At 45.9% G+C, this 17,571-nt stretch overlaps 1 protein-coding gene across 1 annotated transcript in view; it reads right to left on the reverse strand.

Moving 5' to 3' along the window:
- LOC115202440 (von Willebrand factor A domain-containing protein 7-like) overlaps nt 1-17,364 on the reverse strand; it is a 29,322-nt gene extending 11,958 nt beyond the window's left edge. The window contains exons 1-8 of the mRNA XM_029766578.1: nt 17,273-17,364; nt 14,531-14,720; nt 14,166-14,302; nt 11,344-11,488; nt 3,781-3,874; nt 1,085-1,216; nt 744-930; nt 22-191 (exon numbers count right to left, since the gene is read on the reverse strand). Of these exons, the coding sequence (XP_029622438.1) occupies nt 22-191; nt 744-930; nt 1,085-1,216; nt 3,781-3,874; nt 11,344-11,488; nt 14,166-14,302; nt 14,531-14,716 (1,051 nt within the window). The 5' untranslated portion in view covers nt 14,717-14,720; nt 17,273-17,364. The remainder of the gene's footprint in view (nt 1-21; nt 192-743; nt 931-1,084; nt 1,217-3,780; nt 3,875-11,343; nt 11,489-14,165; nt 14,303-14,530; nt 14,721-17,272) is intronic.
- Between the last annotated feature and the right edge of the window lie 207 nt (nt 17,365-17,571).

Below are 17,571 nucleotides of genomic sequence, written 5' to 3' on the forward strand. Positions count from 1 at the left end.
GGAGTGTAAAGCCAGCTTTACCTGGGTCGTTGAATGGGACCAGGATGTACTGGGAGGGCTCATCCTGCGTTCCCTTCTTGCTGTCGATGATCTCATAGACAACTCTCTTGGCTTCAAGGATGTCATCACTCATGCTCCCCGTGGTGTCGATCACAAAAACAACTACTGACGAACGCGCTACGCCCATGAAGCTGTGGGAGAGAGAGAGAGATAAAGAGAGAGAGTGTGAGTAACTTCAACATGGGTATTTCCCTCTTCCCCCCCTCTCCTCCCCTTCACCCCCCTTTACCCTTCACCCCCCTCTACCCATCTCCTCCCCTTTACCCGCTCTCTACCAGTCTCCTCTGCTTCACCCCTCTCTACCCCTCTCCTCTCCCCCCTCTACCTGTCCAATTCATCCCCCTCTACCCCTATTCTCTCCTTCACCCCTCTCCTCCCCTTCACCCCCCTCTATCCCTCTCCTCTCCTTCACCCCCCTCTACCCCTCTCCTGCCCTTCACCCCCTCTACCCCTCTCCTCCCCTCCACCCCCCTCTACCCCTCTCCTGCCCTTCACCCCCCTCTACCCCTCTCCTGCCCTTCACCCCCTCTACCCCTCTCCTCCCCTCCACCCCACTCTACCCCTCTCCTCCCCTTCACCCCCCTCTACCCCTCTCCTGCCCTCCACCCCCCTCTACCCCTCTCCTCCCCTTCACCCCCCTCTACCCCCTCCTCCCCTTCACCCCCCTCTACCCCTCTCCGTACCGTAGGTAGTTGTTGTCACCGGCGGCTCCCCGGATGTCGTCCAGCAGCTGGAGGGTGGCGGTCGTTGCCACGGTGACAGCAGCGGTGTGCAGGGCCACGTTGTCTGAGCGACGCTCGTCCTTGCTGATGCCCCCGCGAGGAGCCTTGGAGCTGGTCAGGTCAGCTGCACCGCCATGACTACACTTACCTGGGAGGAGAGAGGTGATGATGGGTGTTATACAGAGAGTGTGTGGGTATCTGGGGAAGGTAGTGTGTGTGTGGTGTGTGTGTGTGTGTGTGTGTGTGTGTGTGTGTGTGTGTGTGTGTGTGTGTGTGTGGTGTGTGTGTGTACGTGTGTGTACCTTTAGGCTTAGCTGAGGACAAGATCCCCATGTATCCAGAGGTGAGTTTCTTCTCATTAAGAATGTTAGGCAGGATGGAGTTGGAACAGAACCCCCCATTGGCACAGTCACTGCAGGTCGGGGTTTTAACATCTACAAAATCAAAACACAATTTTCAAGGGTCGTTCTTAAATACGGTGACATAAAAAACATATTAGATGTATTTTTATATGAATGCATTTGGGTACATCTTCCCATTCTAAATGAACTAATATGGGACCTTAATAACTTTAAATAGTTTTAACCATTATAATAACATTCTGCCACCAGTAGGAGTAGTAACATCAATGATGGTAACACCAATGAGACATTTTAAGTAAATGTGGATTTTCTGAAATGGAGGCCACAAATGCTCAAATGTCATCAAATCTTTAAAAATGATTTACTAGTTATGTGATTAATGATTTTACATTTAAATTGGCTAACACCAAGTGACACATTGGAATGAGACACACCAAATTATCCACGGAATCCTCAAATGTATGTCATACTAAAAGGGTGTGATTAGCTAATAATTTTTTTAAACATAAACCCTACCCAGATAACCCTTTGCCATCGGAAAGGGGAATACCTAGTCTGTTGTACAACTGAAGGCATTCAACTGAAATGTGTCTTCCGCATTTAACCCAAACCCTCTGAATCAGAGAGGTGCGGAGGGCTGCCTTAATCAACATCCACGTCTTCGGGGCCCAGGGAACAGCGGGTTAACTGCCTTGCTCAGGGGCAGAATGACAGATTTTTACCTTGTCAACCTTTTGGTTACTGGCCCAATGCTCTAACCACTAGGCTCGAACGCTCAAGGTCATTGTATATCTGTTTCATCTGTGATTTTCAAGGGGGTAACACAAATGACAAAACTGAGGGACACACATTATATTCATAATAAAATAAGTATTTTATTAAACTTCTTTGTTTTTATTGCTCTATACAATATATGAAATACTTTTGTTCATTGTCATTCAAAATAATAGAAAGATATCTCTAAATTCCCCAAAACATATCACTACACCTCAACACATCACCAGTGAGACAAGCCAATTTGCAAGCCCCCAGTAGTTTCTACAACGCATACAAATACACTACATGACCAAAAGTATGTCGACACCTGTTCGTCGAAAATCTCATTCCAAAATCATGGGCAATAATATGGAGTTGGTCCCCCTTTGCTGCTATAACAGCCTCCACTCTTCTGGGAAGGCTTTCTACTAGATGTTTGAACATTGCTGCGGGCCTTGCTTCCATTCAGCCACGAGAGCATTAGTGAGGTCGGGCACTGATGTTGGGCGATTAGGCCTGGCTCGCAGTCAGCGTTCCAATTCATCCCAAAGGTGTTCGATGGGGTTGAGGTCAGGGTTCTGTGCAGGCCAGTCAAGTTCTTCCACACCAATCTCAACAAAACATTTCTCTATGGATCTCGCTTTGTGGCATGGGGTCGTTGTCAAGCTGATACAGGAAAGGGCCTTCCCCAAACTGTTGCCACAAATTCAGAAGTACAGAATCATCTAGAATGTCATTGTATGCTGTAGCGTTAAGATTTCCCTTCACTGGAACTAAGGGGCCTAGCCCAAACCATGAAAAACAGCCCCAGACCATTATTCCTCCTCCACCAAACTTTACAGTTGGCACTATGCAATGAGGTAGGTTGCGTTCTCCTGGCATCCGTCAAACCCATATTAGTCCGTCGGACTGCCAGATGGTGAAGCGTGATTCTTCACTCCAGAGAATGCATGTTCACTGCTCCAGAGTCCTATGGTGGCGAGCTTTACAACACTCTTGGCATTGCATATGGTGATCTTAGGCTTGTGTGAGGCTACTCGGCCATGGAACCCCATTTCATGAAGCTCCCTACGAAAAGTTATTGTGCAGTAGTTGCTTCCAGAGGCAGTTTGGAACTCGGTAGTGAGTGTTGCATCCGAGGACATACGTTTTTTACACGCTTCAGCACATGGTCCCATTCTGTGAGCTTGTGTGGCCTACCAGTTCGCATTGTTGCTCCTAGACATTTCCACTTCACAATAACAGCACTTACAGTTATCCGGGGCAGGTCTAACAGGCCAGAAATTTCACAAACTGACTTGTTGGAAATGTGGCATCCTATGACGGTGCCACGTTGAAAGTCAGTGAAGTCTTCAGTAAGGCCATTCTACTGCCAATGTTTGTCTATGGAGATTGCATGGCCGTGTGCTCGATTTTAAACACCTGTCAGCAACGGGTGTGGGTGAAATAGCCTAATCCCCTTATATAAATAGTGTAGATGTGTTGCAGTTTAAAGGACTTCCATTTGTTATATTTTTGGCATTTACATTTTTTTTTCTTTATATTTAATTTTTATATTTAATTTTTGTATTTATCCCCCTTTTTATCTCCTCAAATTCCTGATATCCAATTGCGTTCCAATTACCTTCTTGTCTCATCGCTGCAACTCCCCAACGTGCTCGGGAGAGGCGAAGGTCAAGTCATGCGTCCTCATATTTATCTCTTTATCTCGTCTCCTGTTTTTATCTGCTATCGTTCTTTTTCTTCACATTCCATATCACCCTCCCTCCTTCCTTCCATCATTCCCTACCACCCTCCCTCCTTCCCTGTCCTACCAGCCTCCCTCCCTCCAGTTGGTTCCTAGCTGTCCTCGTTGCTGCATTAACACAAGCCCTCCCTACCTGCCAGGTTTTCCAGTGGGAGATCGGGGCGGATCAGGTTGGCGTAGGGTTCAGTGTATCCTAGATCCACCCAGTTACTGTGGCTGTAGAAGTCCTAACAAAACACAAGCATGTATTATTTACCAAGTCTGTGTCTGTGGGAAAGATATCTATCTAATTCCCTATTACAGACACCTCAAGATAGAAGTATACTTGGTTCAGATGATAACACTTGAGCCAAGGTGAAATATGAAACGAGAGATGAGTGGTGAGATAGATGTTTTCTTTCTCTCCCCCCTTCTCCCTCTATCCTTTTATTCCTTACCTTTTTTATTCTTTTAAATTGTATTTAACCTTTATTTTATCAGGGACTCAAACTGAGACCAATGTCACTTTTACAGATCAGCCCTAAATTACATAAATTACAGAAAATCCACACATCAAAAACAGGGGCACAACTTTTACTGGAGAAGGGAGGACATGTCCCCCCCCACATTCTGAAATTATATTTTGTCCCCCCCAGTTTTATCACTGGAATGTGATACAAAAACGTGGCGACGGTGTACTTTAGGACCATGCGGACACCTCCGAGCGGTCAGTAGGTTGTTTGGAGTGTTTATCCGACAAAAAATGTAAATATAATATTAATTTGATGTCCCCCCCACTTATTAAACCACTTCTATATGCTCCCCTAAATCAAAAACATGGTCATAAAAAAAACACATTCATCAGTAATAAGGTCCTCAATCAGCTTTCTGAACTGACCTAGAGGCACCAAAACATCACATTTAACAACATTTAGAATAAAACAAAATGCTGATTAACTTAACTCAGTAGAGACCAAAGGACAGTATGCCATCCCTGAGACCAGGTGTGTTAACTCGTATGTCTAAAGTTTAGTAATGATTTAAGGTATAGTGGGATTTTTTTGTAAAAGGGCTTTAGAAATTAAAACATAGCAACGTATCAACCTATGTGACATCAAAGAGGTCAAACCAACTTTCTTGTAGAGAATACTGTGATGAGTAGTAAAATTGTCGCTTGTAATAAAGCGCAGTACGCTATGATAAACTGCATCTAATGGCTTTAATGAAGTGGCAGCTGCATTCATATAGATGATGTCGCCATAGTCTAGGACCGATAGGAACATCAGTTGAATAATCTGCTTAAGCACAGGCAAGGAGACATAAATATATACTAAAAAAAATGTACCCCCAATTTCGTGGTATCCAATTGGTAGTTACAGTCTTGTCCCATTGCAGTAAATCTTTTACGGACTCGGGAGAGGCAAAACATGACCCAGCCAAGCCGCACTGCTTCTTGACACAAAGCCCGCTTAACCCGGAAGCCAGCCGCACTAATGTGTTAGAGGAAACACCGTACACCTGGTGACCATGTCAGCATGCATGCTCCCAGCCCGCCACAGGCCTACCAAACCCTCTCCTAACCCAGACAACACTGGGCCAATTGTGCGCCACCTTATGGGTCTCCCCATCACAGCCAGGGATCGAACTTGGGTCTGTAGTGACACCTCAAGCACTGCAATGCAGTGCCTTAGACCACTGCACCATTCGGGAGGCCGATTCAAATAAATTTTAACAAACAATTGGACCCTCAGAAAATGCGTCCTCAGTTGAATTTCAAAATCCCGATGTGGCCCTCGAGCCAAAAAGTTTGCCCACCCCTGTACTAGAGTCTATTGAAGGACGGTTGCATCGATCTAAGTAACATAATAAAAAATCCCCATCAAAATCCGTCAGTTTAAGGTAGAGATATCTGTTTTTTGCATGGGCTGCCTCTCAAACCACTGCATCCGCCTATCTGTGGTCAAAGGTGTTTGTCAGACCAAGAGACATCCCGAAAATCGGTCTTCTCAGGAAAATGTCTGTAGCGTCCGAACGGTTTGGCTTACTTACTATAATAACCACTCTATGAAAAGATGAGACTCTCACGAACATAATGGCAGTCTCCATTTTGCCCCACGAGACTCATCTGAAGTCGGTACCATTGATGTACCAACTTCTGTTGGTAGCGTCTGAACCATTTGGGCTACAAACAAATGTGACCCCACGTGGCACGGGACTCGTTACCGGTTCAAATAAATAATGTCAGTATGGAGGTAGTTTTGTGCATACCCCCCAAAAAAGGGGTTTAATATGCATAAAAAATACATATTTCCTGAGCTTTCTTTTATCTTCTAGATATAAGATAGACACTTCAATCGACCCCTACGGGACCCCTTTCTTAATATCCAGGAAACCTGAGTAGGTATGCATTAAGTTCCATCTGTTAAGTGGTTTTGAAAGCAATTCCATGCAGCCTATTCACGGCCAGTTGAGGAAAGCGTCTGAATGAGCAGTGACTGGTCAAAAGGATCAAAAGCCTTTGACAGGTTGATGACAGAGAGCAGCACAATGTTGCCTTTTATCCATACAGTTAGCCACATCATTTAGAACCATGGATGCAGCAGAGATAGTGCTATGACCTGGTCTAAAACCTGACTGATGTACGTTTCAAAGAAAGATCTTAGCTTGAGAATGAATCAAGAATTCTAACATTTTTAGCTAGGCAAGAACGTTTAGGGATAGGGCGATTCATTATTTAGCTCACAAGGCCATCACTTTTGTGAAAGGGGAGCACATGGGCCGCCTTTCAAACCTTGGGGGATAGTATCATAAATAATCTTTCATTTTTAACCTTTATTTAACCAGGCAAGTCAGTTAAGAACAAATTCTTATTTAGAATGACAGCCTACCCCGGCCAAACCCGGACGACGCTGCGCCAATTGTGAGCCACCCTATGGGACTACCAATCATGGCCGGATTGTGATACGACCTGAAATCAAACCAGGGTCTGTAGTGACGCCTGTAGCACTGAGATGCAGTGCCTTAGACCGCTGCACCACTCGGGAGTCCATCAGATTAAAAATATAGGTTTATGATTCAACAATAAGGGGGGCAGAGTGGATGGATCAAGCATATCAGCCCAGTGGATTATTTTACATGAATCTTAAGCAAGGCATCTAGCACATCACAGTGAGTTGTTGCAATGACAACAAAATATTTACGAGAAGTTGACGGGTTAACAGTCAAGTCAGCTAGAGGGCTGGAATAGGGAAGAGCAGTCGATTGATTGACCAGTGTAAATTAAACCACAGTTTCTCTCAAAATAAAAAGCCTGCCGAGATAAAATGATGATAAAAAAGCACCACGTATCCCAGTGTTCTCAGTTATGACGCCAGAGTCAGACAGAACTTGCTGAGGCAGGAAAGAAGAGGAATTTGTACGTTTCAGTACATTTACTATTTTCAACAAAAAACATTACGATCACCAGCAGAGCCAGAGATAGAGCTGAACAAGCTTTCTTAACCGAGATAGTACGTCTGTTTCTCAGTTGTCTGAGAGATTTCCAGACAACTACACAGTCACTTTTCCTTGCTTTGGCCCAGGCCTGATTTCTCATCTGAATGAGCTCAGATAGCTCAGAAGAAAACCAAGGGTTAGATTTATTTTTGACTCAGAATTTTCTGAAAGGGGACCGGAGTGGCTGCAGGGTAACCAGAGTAGCTGCAAGGGACCGGAGTAGCTGCAGGGGACCGGAGTGGGTGCAGGGGACCGGAGTGGCTGCCAATGCTCCATTCTGGATGTGCACAGGAGGCCTGCGTGTGGCTCCTGTTGCAGGGTTGGAGCTGCCATGGGGGGCAGGAATGATACATGTTGTGGACTGCATCATGCGGTGCACTACCCTCAACATTGTTTTACCAGACCCTAGGGTAGTGGTCGGTGCTGTGTAGAGCTGGGCTGAGTTGAGGTGGGCCTGGTCTGATAGAGCTTTGCTGTGATGGGCCAGGTCTGGTTGACCATGTCAGAGGCAGGTCTGGTCTGGTCGCATGGGAGGGAGGTTGTAGGGGGATTTGAAGAGGGTACTGTAGAGGGGCCTCTTTGACTGTGTGCGGCTTGGGCATAGCTCATTGTATCTGCATGCAGTTAATTAGGGAAAAGTGGTGGGGGGGCAGTGTTGCTGGCTGTTCTCCAGTCTCTGTGAGGCGCCATCAGATGCAGGTCTAAAGAAATGTCTGATTTATCTCAGGGTGTTGGTGGCTGGTCTGCAGCTCCTGATCTTATCTCCCTTGATTCTTGAAAGTGTTGGACTTCCCCCCTCTTTTCTTTCCATCCTCCTCTCTCTCTCTCTCTCCCTTTCTCTCTCTCCCGCTCCCTCTCTCTCTCCCTTTCCCTCTCTCTCTCCCACTCCCTCTCTCCCCTTACCTGTAGTCATGGCTCTACATCAGGGGTGTCAAAGTCAATCAGAAAACGGGCCATATTGAAAAAACGAAAGGAATTTGCGAGCCAGACATACGTAACTTATTGTTTGTTTTTACCAACAAAAAAAAACTGAATACAACTGCTACCCAAACTGGCCATAGTTTTATTCTGAAAAATATGACACTTTATAATGTCCACTTACATATTAATGTGCCCTTGAGCAATGCAGTTAACCCAAATTGCTCCTGTGTAACGGCCGTCGTTGAAGAGAGTAGACCAAGGCGCAGCGTGATTAGTGCTCATCATGAATTTATTAAAGATAGAACACTTTAAACAAAGAAACAACAAACCGATAGCCAAACAGTTCTGTCAGGTGCAAAACACTAAACAGAAATGAACTACCCACAAACCCCAAAGGAAAACAGGCTGCCGAAGTATGACTCCCAATCAGCGACAACAATGTACAGCTGCCCCTGATTGAGAGCCATACCAGGCCAAAACAAAGAAATACAAAGCATAGAAAAACGGACATAGAATGCCCACCCAAATCACACCCTGACCAAACCTAAACAGAGACATAAAAAAGGCTCTCTCAAGTCAGGGCGTGACAGTACCCCCCCCCCCAAAGGTTTGGACTCCGGCCGCAAAACCTGAAAGTATAGGGGAGGGTCTGGGTGGGCATTTCTCCACGGTGGCGGCTCTGGAGCGGGACGCAGACCCCGCTCCACCACAGGCTCACCCCACTTAGGTGGCGCCTCTAGAGCGGGGTCCCTCGCCGCGGACCCCGGACTGGAGGGCGACTCTGGCTGCGCCGGAGGACAGGCGGGCGACTCTGGCTGCGCCGGAGGACAGGCGGGCGACTCTGGCTGCGCCGGAGGACAGGCGGGCGACTCTGGCTGCGCCGGAGGACAGGCGGGCGACTCTGGCTGCGCCGGAGGACAGGCGGGCGACTCTGGGAGCTCCGGACTGTAGGGCGACTCTGGGAGCTCCGGACTGTAGGGCGACTCTCTCAGTTCCGAACTGTGGGCCGTCTCTCTACGGGGCACTGTCGCCGGACACTCTGGACGAGGCACTGTCGCCGGACACTCTGGACGAGGCACTGTCGCCGGACACTCTGGACGAGGCACTGTCGCCGGACACTCTGGACGAGGCACTGTCGCCGGACACTCTGGACGAGGCACTGTCGCCGGACACTCTGGACGAGGCACTGTTGCCGGACACTCTGGACAAGGCACTGTTGCCGGACACTCTGGACAAGGCACTGTTGCCGGACACTCTGGACGGGGACTGCGCACTGAAGGCCTGATGCATGGGGCTGGCTTAGGAAGCGCCAGACTAGGGACATGCACCACTGGGCTAGTGCGAGGAGCAGGAGCAGGACGAGCTGGACTGGGCTGACGCACTGAGGGCCTGGTGCGTGGGGCTGGTACTGGAGGTACCAGACTGGAGACACGCACCTCAAGGCTAGTGCGAGGAGCGGGAACAGGACGTACCAGACTGGGCTGACGCACTGGAGGCCTGATGCGTGGGGCTGGAGGTAACAGACTGTAGACACGCACCTCAGGGCTAGTGTGGGGAGCAGGATACACTGGACCATAGAAGCGCACTGGCGGTCTCGAGCGCAGGACTGGCACCGCCCCTACTGGTTGGGTGCCCACTTCCCCCCGGCAAATGCAGGACGCTGGCACCGAGCACACCGGCCTGTGGATACTCGGCCTCGACTCCATGCGCATCACCCCATAGCACGGGGCCTGACCAGTACCACGCTGCCTCTGGTAAGCACGGGGAGTTGGCTTAGGGTTCAACCCTGGCCCTGCCAAACTAACCGTGTGCCCCCCCAAACATTTTTTGGGGGGCTGCCTCTCAGGTTCCCATAGCTCCCTTCGCTTGTCCTCCGAGAGTTGACGCTCCAACTCCCATGTCCATCTTTCCCCCCGATGCTCCAAACCACGCTGCTTGGTCTTCTGTTGGTGGATAGTTCTGTAACGGCCGTCGTTGAAGAGAGTAGACCAAGACGCAGCATGATTAGTGCTCATCATGAATTTATGAAAGATAGAACACTTTAAACAAAAAAACAACAAACCAATAGCCAAACAGTTCTGTCAGGTGCAAAACACTAAACAGAAATGAACTACCCACAAACCCCAAAGGAAAACAGGCTGCCTAAGTATGACTCCCAATCAGCGACAACGATGTACAGCTGTCCCTGATTGAGAGCCATACCAGGCCAAAACAAAGAAATACAAAGCATAGAAAAACGGACATAGAATGCCCACCCAAATCACACCCTGACCAAACCTAAATAGAGACATAAAAAAGGCTCTCTCAGGTCAGGGCGTCACATCCTGTAAGTCGCTCTGGATAAGAGTGTCTGCTAAATGGCGTAAATTTTAACATTTATCCTGGACACTGAAATGAACACAATGAACATATATTACATTTGGTATGGTTACATGAGACAGAAGTTTACTTAAGGCGACAATGAATAGAGAGTGGTTGGCCGGGTATATAACGCAAACATCTAGCCACCCAAAGGTTTTGTGTTCGAATCTCATCACAGACAACTTTAACATCTTTGCTAATTAGCAACTTTTGAACTACTTACTACTTTGTAGCTACTTTGCAACTACTTAGCATGTTAACTAACCTTATAACCCTAACCTTAACCCTTTTAGCTAACCCTTCCGTTATCCCTGACCCTTACCTTAACCCTTTGACATAACTCCTAACCTTAACCCTAACTTTAACCCCAACCCCTAACCCTAACCTCTAGCCTAGCTAACATTAGCCCACTAGCTAACGTTAGCAATAACAAATTGAAATTTGTAACATATCATATGAATTGTAATTTGTAACACATCATACCAAATGGATGAAGGACATCCACAAATTCATAAATACCATATGAAACATAATATATCATGCTAAAAGGACTGTATACAATGTAACCTGCAGATATACATTTCATGCGATTTACACATTTATGGCATTTTTATGGTACAGTTTTCTCTTTAGTCAACCCGCCCACCCCCCACCCGCCCTTCATTCACAGAATATTTCATAACCCTTAACACCCCCCTCCCTCTCTCTCTCCTCTTACCTGTACTGTGTCTCTCTCTAGCTACCTGTACTGTGTACAGTCCTCTCCCCAGTGTCTCTCTAGCTACCTGTACTGTGTACAGTCCTCTCCCCAATGTCTCTCTAGCTACCTGTACTGTGTACAGTCCTCTCCCCAGTGTCTCTCTAGCTACCTGAAATGTTTGCCTATCCCCTCTTTCACCCCCCCCCCCCCCCCCCCCCCACTCTCTCTCGCTCCTCTTACCTGTAGTGTGTGTAATACTCTCCCCAGTGTCTCTCTGGCAGCCAGGAAGTTCTCCTTTTGTATGTTGGCCTTGATGCTGGCCACCCCATCAGTGATAAGGCGCCGGCCCAGAGCAAACGCCTCAGAGTTAAAATGATGGGCTGGGCTGTTATAATAAAGATTATGATAAATTTCTTGTATATAGAAAACGGCTGTAGGATTGATATACCAAATGTTCACTTCGACTGGCACAATAATGACAATGATTAATTGTTTAAATAGTTCATATATATTAGATACGCTAGAAGAAGGGCGTAGGAGGGATGCACATCCTAAATGTTTACAATAATGAGCTTAGGAATACTAGTTAAAACTAGTTAAATTAAGATTAAAAAAAACGTAAACTCAGCAAGAAAAGAAACATCCCTTTTTCAGGACCCTGTCTTTCAAAGAAAATTCGTAAAAATCCAAATAACTACACAGATCTTCATTGTAAAGGGTTTAAACACTGTTTCCCATGCTTGCTCAATGAACCATAAACAATTAATGAACATGCACCTGTGGAACGGTTGTTAAGACACTAACAGTTTACAGACGGTAGGCAAGGAAAACTTAGGACACTAAAGAGGCCTTTCTACTGACTGAAAAAAACAAAAGAAAGATGCCCAGGGTCCCTGCTCATCTGCGTGAATGTGCCATAGGCATGCTGCAAAGAGGCATGAGGACTGCAGATGTAGCCAGGGCAATAAATTGCAATGTCCATACTGTGAGACGCCTAAGACAGCGCTACAGTGAGACAGGACGGACAGCTGATCATCCTCGCAGTGGCAGACCACATGTAACAACACCTGCACAGGATCGGTACATCTGAACATCACACCTGCGGGACAGATACAGGATGGCAGCAACAACTGCCCGAGTTACACCAGGAACGCACAATCCCTCCATCAGTGCTCAGACTGTCCGCAATAGGCTGAGAGAGGCTGGACTGAGGGCTTGTAGGCCTGTTGTAAGGCAGGTCCTCACCAGACATCACCGGCAACAATGCCGTCTATGGGCACAAACCCACCATCGCTGGACCAGACAGGACTGGCAAAAAGTGCTCTTCACTGACGAGTCGTGGTTTTGTCTCGCCAGGGAATGATGGTTGGATTTGTGTTTAACGTCGAAGGAATGAGCGTTACACCGAGGCCTGTACTCTGGAACGGGATCGATTTGGATGGGGAGGGCCCATCATGGTCTGGGGCGGTGTGTCACAGCATCATCGGACTGAGCTTGTTGTCATTGCAGGCAATCTCAACGCTGAGGAAGATATCCTCCTCCCTCATGTGGTACCCTTCCTGCAGGCTCATCCTCACATGACCCTCCAGCATGACAATGCCACCAGCCATACTGCTTGTTCTGTGCATGATTTCCTGCAAGACAGGAATGTCAGTGTTCTGCCATGGCCACCAAAGAGCCCGGATCTCAATCCAATTGAGCACGTCTGGGACCTGTTGGATCGGAGTGTGAGGTCTAGAATCATCCCCCCAGAAATGTCCGGGAACTTTCAGGTGCCTTAGTGGAAGAGTGGGGTAACATCTCACAACAAGAACTGGCTAATCTGGTGCAGTCCACGAGGAGGAGATGCACTGCAGTACTTAATGCAGCTGGTGGCCACACCAGATACTGACTGTTACTTTTGATTTTGACCCCTGCTTTGTTCAGGGACACATTATTAAATTTCTGTTCGTCACATGTCTGTGGAACTTGTTCAGTTTATGTCTCAGTTGTTGAAAAATGTGTTATGTTCATACAAATATTTACACGTTTGCTGAAAATAAACGCAGTTGACAGTGATAGGACGCTTCTTTTTTTGCTGAGTTTATGTTGCTTTTCCTTTGCTACTTACATATTAAGGGAACCTCATGCTCTATCAATGTAGCACCAACCTGTTGACATAATAAGTGAACCTCATCCTCTATCAATGTAGAACCAACCTGTTGACATAATAAGGGAACCTCATCCTCTATCAATGTAGCACCAACCTGTTGACATATTAAGGGAACCTCATCCTCTATCAATGTAGCACCAACCTGTTGACATAATAAGGGAACCTCATCCTCTATCAATGTAGCACCAACCTGTTGACATTATAAGGGAACCTCATCCTCTATCAATGTAGCACCAACCTGTTGACATAGTAAGGGAACCTCATCCTCTATCAATGTAGAACCAACCTGTTGACATAGTAAGGGAACCTCATCCTCTATCAATGTAGCACCAACCTGTTGACATAATAAGTGAACCTCATCCTCTATCAATGTAGAACCAACCTGTTGACATAATAAGGGAACCTCATCCTCTATCAATGTAGCACCAACCTGTTGACATATTAAGGGAACCTCATCCTCTATCAATGTAGCACCAACCTGTTGACATAATAAGGGAACCTCATCCTCTATCAATGTAGCACCAACCTGTTGACATAATAAGGGAACCTCATCCTCTATCAATGTAGCACCAACCTGTTGACATATTAAGGGAACCTCATGCTCTATCAATGTAGCACCAACCTGTTGACATAGTAAGGGAACCTCATGCTCTATCAATGTAGCACCAACCTGTTGACATAGTAAGGGAACCTCATCCTCTATCAATGTAGCACCAACCTGTTGACATAATAAGGGAACCTCATCCTCTATCAATGTAGCACCAACCTGTTGACATATTAAGGGAACCTCATCCTCTATCAATGTAGCACCAACCTGTTGACATAATAAGGGAACCTCATCCTCTATCAATGTAGCACCAACCTGTTGACATAATAAGGGAACCTCATCCTCTATCAATGTAGCACCAACCTGTTGACAAAGTCTCTGTCCACCTGTCCGTTCTGTATGTAGATCTCATTCAGGGCAGATTTGAACTTAGCTGCTGACACTTCACCTGTTGCTTTGGGTCCCAGGCAGGCCTGGACCAGCTCCTCTGCAGAATTGCCCTACAGGGAAAGGTCATAGGTCAAAGGGTAGAGGTTAGAAATCAGCCAATCAGAATTGAGGGAAAGGTAGATAAAGAAAATCACATTTAGATAAAAGAAAATCTTAACACTCATTCTGACACACAACTCTTCCCTCTCTCTCTCTCTCTCGCACACACACACATTCACACTCACACGCACACGCACACGTACACACACACACACACACACACACACACACACACATACCGTGGGGGTGAAGTCTCGTCCCTCTGACTCTGCAATGGCTCGGCACACCTCTGTGACCTTCTGTAGCACGGCTTTTTCCGTGATGCTGACGTGGGTGGAGGCTCCGCCCCCGATGGGAGCAAACGCCCAGGCTCCTCCTGATAGGACCAGAGCCAAGAAGGACATACCCAGCACTGGTGACATCATCAGTCTGTGGGAGTGGGTGGGGGGTGTGAGTGAGAGTGAGAGAGCAAGAGACAGAGAAAAAGACAGAGAGAGAGTGAGACTGCCATCATCATCATTATCATCAGGAAGTGGGATTTCATTATCAACAACTGTAAGGAAATCCCTGACCCAGCCCCTGTTGTTAAAGCTCTTGGCCACATCCCAACATGTCCTATAATAAAGTTAGTAGACAGTAGCATCTTCACGAAACATGATTAAAATATAATAAGACATTGGCATACCTAATTAGAGACCGGTTTTTAGCCCCTGTCCTGGCACATAGTCCTGGCACATAATACATTCCCTGTTACCCCACTTCAATCAGTGTAGATGAAGGGGAGGAGACAGGTCAAAGAAGCCTTGAGACAATTGAGACATGGATTGTGTATGTGTGCCATTCAGAGGGTGAATGGGCAAGACAAAAAAAGTGCCTTTGAACAGGGTATGGTAGTAGATGCCAGGTGCGCCGGCTTGTGCCAAGAACTGCAACGCTGCTGGATTTTTCACGCTCAACAGTTTCTGGTGTGTATCAAGAATGGTCCAACACCCAAAGGACACACCTTGACTTATTAAGGTTGTTCTGAGGGAATCTCAATATTAATGTTCCTAATGTTTGGTATACTCTGTGAATATCCTTTAGCTGAATAGCTATTTATTGAACACCTTTAGTTCCTCAAGGACTTGAACCCGATCGACCATCTCTAGAGAGACCTGAAAATTGCTGTGAAGCGACGCTCCCCATCCAACCTGACAGAGCTTGAGAGGATCTGCAGAGAAGAATGGGAGAAACTCCCCAAATACTGGTTTGCCAAGCTTGTAGTGTCATACCCAGGAAGACTCGAGGCTGTAATCGCTGCCAAAGGGTGCTTCAACAAAGTACTCAGTAAAGTGTCTGAATACTTATGTAAATGTAATATTTAAGTTTTTTATTTTTAATAAAAACAGTTTTTGCTTTGCCATTATGGGATATTGTGTATGGATTGATTGGGGGGGAGGACTATTTAATACATTTTAGAATAAGGCTGTAACGTAATGTAACATAATGTGGAAAAAGTCAAGAGGTCTGAATACTTTTCGAATGCACTGTATGTAGATATATAGATACAGTACCAGTCAAAAGTTCGGAAACACCTAATCGTTTATTATATATTTTTACTGTTTTCTACATTGTAGAATAATGGTGAATACATCAAAACTATGAAATAACACATATAAAATCATGTAGTAACCAAAAAAGTGTTGAACAAATCATTTCATTTTTGAGATTCTTCAAAGTAGCCACCCTTTGCCTTGATGACAGCTTTGCACACTGTTACTCAACTGTAAATCCATAATAAGGTATATTTATGGTTTTAATTTCACAGGAAGTCTGATGAGATTACTATTGATTTTAGAGAAACGTGATTACATTGATTATGAAGGGTATATTTTTTGTGTGTGACCAAACTAACTCTGGATGATAACATCATTCTTCAACCAGGGAGTGGAGACAGATGACTTGGGAGAGGAGACCGATGACCAGGGAGTGGATGGTTCCAACTTTATGGTGGATACTTTATGGTGTAATATGGTTTCCTTTACTTCACAAGGCAGACGGTGACAGTATCAGAGGGTTCTGCCCCCTGAGTGAGGTGTATCTGTTATGTTGTCATGGTAACATAGTAGGACTCAAAGGGGATTTTATAAGGGATGGTGTTGGGCAGGTCACAGGGTCAGAGGTCACAGAGTCAGGCATAGCAGCTGATAACTGATAACAGTATATTCAGTTGATACAGTGAAGCTACTGATAACCACCACTAGATGGAGTCAGAGAGGACATTTTTCTGTATCATTTTTATGGGCGTGGTGGTGCATGCTTTTGGTTGTTTTTTGGGGGGGGATTTTCTTCTTCTTTCTAAATGACACATATAAATAATATGTTTAATTCATAATGCATCCTTTTAACCTCTTAAACTGTTGATGAACGTATTTCTTCCTGTGTATTGATTTTCAAATCTCCTGGCCCTCATATGATCTGGTCTTGCATCAAATAAACATTTGTTCTGCTTATTTTCCATGCTTAGTACAACAACAGTGTGTGTACACATTACTGTTCCCATAATGTAAAGATGAGAACATTGAAAAGGGGACAAAATGTAAGTTTAAAGCTAAATTCTGCGATTGGTACATCATCATGAGAATTACTTTAAATAAGTTTTTTTGTTTTTACAATGGCAGACTGCCTCTTTAATCTCATGAAACTGTCCCAGTATTTTGTTTCTGTACTGTAATGTGTCCTAGAGCAACAGGACTCAAGTCATATGACTGCAGTGCACTTTGGCATTCATATACAACAATGATTTTGGCATTTGCAAAAACGTATGACGAACATCAACTAACACAATTAAAATGAAATTATTCACACGGTCTTTATTTCTCCCTTCAAAAGACACGTGAAACCTGAAAACTCTCCTTCACACATGTGCACGTTACACACCATCTGTCAGAATTAAAACATGTTCATTTTCTATCTTAAAATGCACAAACATTCATCCTTACCTTGTTTTTCACGCTTTTACTTCCTCTAAACCCCTTCAATCTCTACCCATCCCCAACCACACAGACCCCGCCCTCTCTTTTACACATACCACAGCCCCTCTTTCACACACCCACCCCTCACCCCTCTTTCACACACCCACCCCTCACCCCTTTTCACACACCCACCCCCTCATTCTCTCATTGGTCTCTCTCCCCCCTTTCCTCTCTTCCCCTCCTTCCCTCTCTCACTCCACCCCTTATGGTGACGTGCACTGAGATAATGAGTGAGTGTCTGTGTGAAACGGGGTAAGAGAAAGAGA

Source organism: Salmo trutta, chromosome 11 (genome assembly GCF_901001165.1).
Source record: "Salmo trutta chromosome 11, fSalTru1.1, whole genome shotgun sequence".
In the NCBI taxonomy this organism is placed as follows: Eukaryota; Metazoa; Chordata; class Actinopteri; order Salmoniformes; family Salmonidae; genus Salmo; species Salmo trutta.